Source organism: Festucalex cinctus, chromosome 5, assembly GCF_051991245.1.
Source record: "Festucalex cinctus isolate MCC-2025b chromosome 5, RoL_Fcin_1.0, whole genome shotgun sequence".
NCBI classification, from domain to species: domain Eukaryota; kingdom Metazoa; phylum Chordata; class Actinopteri; order Syngnathiformes; family Syngnathidae; genus Festucalex; species Festucalex cinctus.
The window spans coordinates 30,030,895-30,039,464 of NC_135415.1; the positions used below are offsets into that span (position 1 = coordinate 30,030,895).

General features: G+C 43.1%; 1 protein-coding gene across 2 annotated transcripts; it reads right to left on the minus strand.

Moving 5' to 3' along the window:
• Window positions 1-1,042: 1,042 nt before the first annotated feature.
• cabp1a (calcium binding protein 1a) lies at window positions 1,043-8,415 on the minus strand. 2 transcript variants are annotated; one of them, XM_077522768.1, is made up of 7 exons: window positions 7,248-8,415; window positions 2,766-2,796; window positions 2,487-2,630; window positions 2,296-2,405; window positions 2,145-2,219; window positions 1,998-2,070; window positions 1,043-1,926 (listed from the first exon to the last, which is right to left on the minus strand). In XM_077522768.1, the coding sequence occupies exons 1-7, from the start codon at window positions 8,133-8,135 to the stop codon at window positions 1,901-1,903; spliced, it is 1,347 nt and encodes a 448-aa protein (XP_077378894.1). In that variant the 5' UTR covers window positions 8,136-8,415; the 3' UTR covers window positions 1,043-1,900. The 2 variants fall into 2 exon arrangements, with proteins under 2 accessions (XP_077378894.1, XP_077378895.1); XM_077522769.1 differs by lacking the exon at window positions 7,248-8,415 and adding an exon at window positions 4,915-6,191.
• Window positions 8,416-8,570: the final 155 nt, after the last annotated feature.

Below are 8,570 nucleotides of genomic sequence, written 5' to 3' on the forward strand. Positions count from 1 at the left end.
ATATTATACGCGTGGCCTTGACGTATTCGCCACGCCCCCCTTTTCCGGTACTTTATTTATCGTTCCGTGTATGGTTGAGCTCTCGTCCAATCAAGAGAGTCCAACGCAGCTCGCACACGGCACACGAGAGGGTTGGGCAAAGTGGAGCGACCAGACGGGTTACTATGGTAACATTTAATCAGCTCCGGTGATGACAGGTTGCTGACAGTGGAGTCGTTTTATTAAACACAACCGTTGGCCAACAAATCTGGTCATGCTCGTCAACCTTATAATGAAGCAAACACGGGGTAATGTAATTAAGGGTGACATTTATAGCTAGCTAGCTCTCATACAGTTTAATTGTTTTTACAGTTAATACTTTGTGTAAACATTTGCTACGCTTTTTACATACGACTTTCTCTAAACGGCACCTGTCCGTCTATGCAAAGCATTTGTGTTATCATTTCTGGGAATGTCTTTCTTTTTTTGGGAAAATAATACTTTTTGTTTATGATGTTTATGAGCAACTTGGGGAAAAAAAAATCAAGCTGTAATATCAAAAGTTTGATTTAGATCATGATCCGGATTGAACCTTTGGTGGCACAAATTAAAGCCAGATACAATTAGGTTGAAAATTGTTTTCATCCGAATTGTGATGAATTAACTCCATCCAGATACACAATTTCAACTGGGCCCAAGGAAAAACTGCAGGTTTCAGATGTTGGTATGATTTCCGATTAATAATGTTGAAGCTTTGGCCGAGAGCCCACACTGTTCTTCAGACGAGTGACTCCATTTTCTGTATATAGTTCAAGGTAAAGGCAAAAATAATTAATATATTTCACAATGACAAGTGCACCCATAATATTGGCCTGCAATGTAATAACATTTTATTTTGCACACTGCATTTGGCAAAACGAGTATATTTATTTTGTGAGTCCCAAATCCAAATGTGCATACGGAACAGAATTCTCTCTTTGGCATGCATAGCTTTTGCGTCAACAACACAGATTTGAGAGACTTGACCACAATTACAATCATATTGACACTAACATTCACTGTAAATACTGCTCACAGATTTCCGACATTACGTGTGACGCAATCTCGATTGACAACTCGGTGACTTTGAGTCTTGTGAGCACGGAAATATCGCGTGAGGTGAAACTGCTCTAAATTCACTGTGGCACATGCTGAACACCACAACAGAAACTTTGGTCATCTACAGCTTTTAACAGGAAGTCAATTTAAAAGTCTTATATCAAACAGTTGTTATGTCAACTGCTTTGTGTTCTGATTGCAGGAACAACATTCGTGATAAATAGTTCACAGTTCTGCCGTTGGACATTTCATCTGAGAATGGCGCAAATGACAGGCGAGTTACACACAAGGTCTGATACAGATGTAGTATTGCTACAAGGGCTCCCGAGTGGGGCACCCGATGTCACAGAAAGGACAACACAAATATACATTTTTCATCAAACAATCGTCTACACATCAAGTGTGAAAACATTTAACAGTGCACTCAAGCAATGACTCTCGTATGCTGACTCTGTCTTGTATATTAGAAGGCAATATTTTGCTCGACATTTAACAATGTCGCCATGTAGAAGATGAGACGTAACACCGGTAATCTATAGACACGGGACGTTATTAGTGAGAGTTAAAGTGCAAAAAACAAACAAATGTACAATCGTCAGCTAGGCTACAGCAAGTTGTGCCTCAGTTGGACTGGAGACATTTCAGGAAGAACACTTTTATCGATTGAAAGCTTGAGGTGGCTCTTCACTCCAAAACATTCAAGGAGTTGAAATTCCAGTGTCAGTCAAAATATATGTGAATGGCTCAGAAATCTTGACGCGTCGTCCTCTCTTCTACCCGATCAAGTATGGCGGAGATGTGAGGCTTCACTTTCAAGATGATCTCAACGAGACATCATTCGTACAAACTCTGTGCGGAGAAGAGAGCAGAAGGCTCGTCATGTTCTCAGCTGTGGTATATCAATTAGCAAGTGTTTTTACCTTCAAAGTCAACGAGCCCGTCCCCGTTCAAATCAACCTCCCGCAGAATATCCTCCACTTCGTTCAGCCCCACCTGGAAAAAAAACAGGCCGCAGCGGTTTAGTGGCGCAAAATTGCACAGTGGCCATCTTGAAAAGAAGACGTTACCTGATGGCCCAGGAGCTTGCGCATTGCATCTCGGAGCTCGGACGTACTTATGGCGCCGTCTCCGTTTGTGTCAAACTTAGCAAGAGTGGAAAATGCACATTAATTGAGCAGACGAATAAACACAGCGATAATATCAAAGAGACGTTCTTACCTCTCTAAAGGCATCTTTTAATTCCTTTATTCCGATCATGTCTGCAGTTTCGGCAAGGAGTTTTGGACCCATCAATTCGACAAAATCCTCAAAATCTACATGGCCGCCCACTAAAATAAAACAGGAATAAAACATCTTAAAATTTCACGGCAACAAATCGATAATAGCAATCGAACTAAGCCCGTTCTTACAGTTCATATTAATCTGCTGGCTCAATTCAATCAGCTCCATTTCAGTCGGCATGTATCCCATCGTTCTCATGCAGTTTCCAAGGTCTTTGCAGCTGATGAAACCATCCTTGTCCTTGTCAAACTCTTTAAAGGCGTCTCGCAACTCTGTCAAGGAAAGAAAAAAAATGTGCAAAAGTGTCTGGAAAACAGCATTCATCTTGTCCGATGCTTTGCTTTCCCTCCTTGGGTATTATTTTATTCTTGGTGACTCATTGTTGAGAAAAAAACAAATCAACTTACCATCCATTTCCTCTGGACGAAGCTCTCTGTCCTAGTGAGAAAACACAATCCATCATTTGTCAGTACATGAGGGGGGGGAAACAAAACAAAACATGACTCATGCCCAAACGTAAATAAATGTAAATAAATGTAAAAGTTGAATGCCCATCATTTCACACCATAATACAGTTTTAACATAAGAATGTGAACATGTGCTCCTATTTCCCCCACCCCAATGCTTGTTTACAATGAACGCAACCTTTAAAGGGCAGAGACGGCGACAGACACGTCCCAGAAGTCTGAGAGGGGTTAACAGCCCGAAGGAGTGTGGAGTCTAAACACGACATTGTGCCTTGACGTCAGAATCAAAGATCTGACGGCCGAAGGAGCTGGAAACAGCAAAGACGCGAGGAACACCAGTCGAGCAGACAATCGAAATATGTTTCGTCAGCACTTCCTGTCACCGTGACTGTCACGTCATCAAACGTCAGCACATTCAAGTGACAGCAAATTGTTCACATCAAGTTCACATCGCAATCCGCATTCCAAAAAGTTAAGAACTACTCTTATGGTTGCTTTTCTTTAGAAGTTGTCTGACAAGATGAAGTGTAGGTAGGACAACAGAATCGAATATTGTGCAAGGGTGGTCATGTTTCAGTTATCAACGGTAGCTCCTACAGATAGTTCGAGTACTACCAAACAGAAATGGAAATGGAAAGATGTGATGTGGAAAAGTGGGTCATTGTAAACACGTGGCACTGTGAAAGGTGCTTGTTTGACAGTGTGCCTTAAACATAAATAATAACAATGTTTCCAAGTGTTAAACCTTAACTTTTAACTCCAAGTATGTTTCTCGAACATTGGAATATACAAAGGATGTAGGCTACCGTATTTTTCGGATGATAAATCGCAGTTTTTTTCATAGTTTGGCCGGGGGTGCTACTTGTGTGTGAAATTAACACATTATTATATCATTTCACGTTATTTTCACACTAAACCGCAAGAGGGCGCTCTAGGCCTGTGTTGATAAGTTCAACATTGCCGGCAGAAGAGGAAGCGGCGCATCGTCTACCTCCTGAGTTGGGGGAGTTGTTTAAAAGTGACACCGAGGATGAAGATTTCATTGGATTTCGTGATTTGGAACTGATAGTTTGCTAAACTTGTTAGCATGTTCTTTATGCTAGAGTTATATGAATAACTTGTAGTGATGGGAACATAATTCACCCACGGAACATTGGGATGAAGGGAGAGTTCCGGGTGGGAAGGTTTTGTTATGTGGAAAAGGGGAGTTAGCCTGTTAGCTTCTAGCTGAGTGGGGAGTTGCTGTTAAGACCTCAGAAGCTGATGTCAATAAAACGCCAGCCTTTGGCTCCGCGCTTCTCTCTTTTATTTTTATTTTTAAATTGCCTTTCAAGATGACATGTATGTTTTTGGTGTTGGATTTTATCAAATAAATTTCCCCCAAAAATGCGACTTATACTCCAGTGCGACTTATATATGTTTTTGCCTTCTTAATTATGCATTTTTTTGGCTGGTTCGACTTATAATCCAGAGCGACGTACAATCCGAAAAATACGGTAGTCGACAATGAACTTGTAATTCAATCCAAGATAGCCTGCCTGGCTCACCTCCTCACAGGACGAAATTCTTTGACATCTTATGTTGCTAGTGTTTCCTCAAGCATCATTTGGATCTGGAGCACAATACGGTGATGAAAGACGAGTGTTTATCGCAATCGTAAATTGTGCAAGAGAGCACTTGCGGAGGGAATGTACAGTACGAAAAGCATCGCTAAAAAGGCAGCCCGCCAAGTTTCCGTTCATCACTCGTAACAGTTTACGTGACGCATCGTACAGTGCAGACTGCCACCTTAACAACCGTACACTGTCACGGGAACGGTAAACAGGCTCAGGAGCGGAGAAAGCGACGGTAATACAGTCGCACAAGCACACAAAGACAACACGGTGACAAGAACACTTTTCAGAAAATAGCAAGAGACAAACATTTCTCAACAAGTTGATTTGGAAGGAGCACCGACACAAACAGGTGTGCACATCCAACTACAGCTACAAAAACAAAGAGAGACAGCACAATATAATTCCATGTTTTAGATCCAGACCAACAACTATTACAAAAGAAGGCAAAATAGAATACACAAGAAGACTCTTACCAATGTGAGCGATGAATCAAGGCAGTTGCCCATACCAAAGGAGAAAAATGGCATTAAAAAGGACCAGGAGGACCTTTTCTCCGCAACATCTGAAGCTTGACTTTTGAGAGGAGCATAAAGTCGGGTTTCAACAAGACCCATGTGGACTGAAGAACGACACAAAAAGCTTCCTTACTGATGCAGTATGAGTAGAATGTGTTTCCGTGAGACCAACTAAGAACGACGAAAGCAGACGACGGACGTTACGCCTGTTAAAGGGGCGGTGATCCGTTCTTTCCATGTCGCACTGACATAAGCTAATACAAACCAGTACAGGTGCAACAATCAACCAAAAAGATGAATTTGGCAGGACGGTGAGCTGAATGCTTCAAAACGCTTACATAAATACTGTATTGTTGGGTGTTGACGAGCTGTATTTGCCCTCCAAAATGGTTCATTTCATCCACATCTCATGCATCATGTTAGATGCAGCCTACATGTCGTCCTCTGCCCTCTGCAGGGAGAGCCAAGGTCACTCTGACCTACAGCAGACTCGCTCCCTGTAGAGGAGCACACAAAGACTTGCACATGCATGTCAATGCAGTGCTGGATGGTACGTGGATTGTAACATGCCAGGTGTAAAACACGACATCGAGCTCGAGCACTAAATCAACACTGACTTCTTGAATCATTTCTTTCCCTGGCTAATCTTATGCGTACATGTAATCAATAAAACATAACAAGACAGAGGCTCTGTGAATCCGAATGAGTCAAACGATCTCCGAAAGAAATGATGCACAAAATGGATGCCCGCGGCATTTTCAAATCAGTTCTCTGCAACGAGTTCCCAATAAATCATGCAGGAAGTTAAATTTGGCCGCGTACGGAATCTGCGCCTCAACTTGGAAGGGTTCTCATTGAGAAGGCCTGTAGGAGGATATATTACATAAGGAACACATTTGTACAACAGGGATTGATTGTAGTCTGTCCCAAAAAAAAATAAAAATGGTTTTATTGTATTTGCAGACTGTGTAACACGTAGTAAAAGTACAAGTACTGATTTAATTCATGTAAGCTAAAATAGGGATAGTCTTAAATCTAAGTACAAAGTAAAAAAACGAAAATGTTTCTGTTCTGTAATTTATATACTGTACAATATCTGTTTTGATAACTTGGTACAACAAAAAAGTAGCAGGCTAGCGCTCTTGCTGAGACGTCACACGTGCTAATGAGCTAGCTAGCGTTTTAGCGCTCAACTTTTATGCTACTGTATGAAAATGCGTTCACCTAGCTTTGCTAACGTTAACCGAATCACTTTTTTTTTTTTTTTAATTAGCTTATGAGAAAAATTAATACACCTTTAAAGCTTCTCTATGTAATAATTTACCCAAAAATATCTTTACAATAACCTTTTTATTTTAACCATTTATGATTGAAACAACTTCTATTTATAGTAGATAACACAATAGTTTTCAGGCTGGATTCGGGTTTGAATTTCACACCGTCTGTCTTGCGATGTGATGTCATGTGCGCATTGTGTATGTGAAGAAGGGAGTGTGAAATATGATTTTATTGGTCACAGGTGGCAAGTCGCGATTTGAAATTCAATTTTCTGCATTCAGCAGCTTTTAGAAATGGCAAAGATATGAACACTGTGGTATATTCCTCACCCGTGCAACATAATTGTGGATTTTGTCTCCAAAATGTCTTTAACTGTATTCATGTATTGTATGCGTTGACCAACAATGTAAGGTTTTACCTATTTATTGTACATGTACGTTTTATTTTATTTTACGTTATTTTTTAAATTCATTCCAGGATGCCAAATGACATCAGATGAAATCTAGCTCTCAGCTGACTTGTGGGCACTTATAGTGGTTAAAATGTTAATTCATGTTCTCTCTCTCTCTCTCTCAAGAATTTGATGAACTTGTGTCTTGCCAAATGAGTTGGAATGTTTTTTTTTTTGAATGTCTTCATCAAGAATTATTCTGGTCGCTGACAAAACAGCAATTAATTAGTTTTGTTGCATCATCATTGTTTCTAACTTCAAGTTCCCAAGTCAGATCTCAATCAACCAATGAAGAACTCAACCACACTTGACTTTCCTTTTATTTGTCTCGAACTTGTATCATGGGTTGAAAAACGTAACGAAGCTATTTTGACAAAGAGTAAAAAAGTAGGCTACTTTCTGATGTGTGTTTTGTTTTCAAATAGGGAGTTAAAGTTATACTGTACAGAAAATCTTACCTGTCTGCGTTATTTCCTACCGTACCGCTCAATTTTTCTCATGTAAAATGTGTGCTTTGGCCGGGTTGGTAAACACGTCTGATATACTTTCAAAGTGGTCTGACCTGGCCGAAGAGCGAATTGAGGACTGTACGCAGGTTGACATCCGAAGCAGAAGAAGCAGCACTGGACCTCCGGGAGCGGCGAGAGGAGTTGCTGGACAGCGGCACCGGAGAGCTGGCAGACGGCGGGGACCGACTGGCCTGGCCACCGCTTTTGCTCAAACCGGCCTTCTTCTGGTCCCGCGGTTCGCACAGGGGAGTCCTGTCGTCGTGGCTGTCCGAGAGCGACGGCATCCCGGGGAGAGGACGTGCGCGGCAACGACGGCGATGCTCCGGCGGCGGCGGCGGCGGCGGCTCGGGCTCGGGCTCGGGCTCGGGCGGTCCTGCCGCGGGCGCTCGCTCCTCTCGGTTGTGCTTCCTGCGGCGGTGGTGGTGTCGGTGTGCGCCGCGTTCCGTCACGCCGCGGCCGCCGGCCTCGCCGTGAGCCTCAGTGGGGTCCGGAAGGGGGCTGTCAGACGCGTGGGGACGACACTTGACCCGCGTAGATTCGACTCTGTCGCGGTTGCCAGTGAGCGAAGGGTGGCACAGCGGTCTCCGGGCGCTGACGTCGCTCTCTGCCGACAAGAAAGCCTCCTCGGCGGTTCCATTGCTTTGGAACGCGGCGGCGGCGGCGGCGGGACGGTGCTGATGGTGCTGATGATGATGATGACTTCTCCGGCTGTCCGCCGTGCGTTCGTGGACGTGCGTGGATCTTCTCGAGGAGGTTTTCAGCAGCGAGGTTGTGGAGTCCGATTTTGGAAAGGAGGAGCTCATTGCTGCGGATCTGCTCTGGCGTGTGACGGCGGCTTGATCGTCAACATCACGCGTCCTTGCCTTTCCATTGTCGACCAGTTTTCGCCTGCTCGCTCCCGATAAGTAGCAGTACCTGCTCGTGCGTGTGCGCGTGTGCATGTGGCACACGTGTATGGCAAGCAAATAGGTCCAGAGACCGCAGGAAAGAAATTGGCTGCACTAACTTATTTGTATGATTATGATGATGATTATGATCAACAAGGATTGTGGTATTTTTCCCTATAGCGAGGTTGGCAAAGTATGGCCCGCGGGCCACAAACGTTCTTTAATCTGGCCCATCCAAGATTTCAACTGCATGTATGTACGCCTATTTTCTATTTCACATTAGTATAATGAATAATACATTAATAATGTATTAGAATTGTTAAAAAGAAAGACAAAAAAGTCCAGTCTAGAATTCAACCCCCCATCCATCCATCCATCCGTCATAGGCTTATCATGTGTATTCCGAAGACAGCTGGGATAGGCTACAGCACACCTGCAACCCGAGGGAGGATACGAATGGTGAATTGGTAAATTATTGAAATTAATCAT

Excerpts from the sequence above, each read along its gene's own strand:
- cabp1a (XM_077522768.1), bottom strand. The coding sequence starts at position 8,135 with ATGCACACGCGCACACGCACGAGCAGGTACTGCTACTTATCGGGAGCG. Across the intron at positions 2,406-2,486 it reads CCAGCAGATTAATATGAACT|TGGGCGGCCATGTAGATTTT; the intron begins GTAAGAACGGGC and ends GTTTTATTTTAG. Across the intron at positions 2,071-2,144 it reads GCAAGCTCCTGGGCCATCAG|GTGGGGCTGAACGAAGTGGA; the intron begins GTAACGTCTTCT and ends TTTTTTTTCCAG.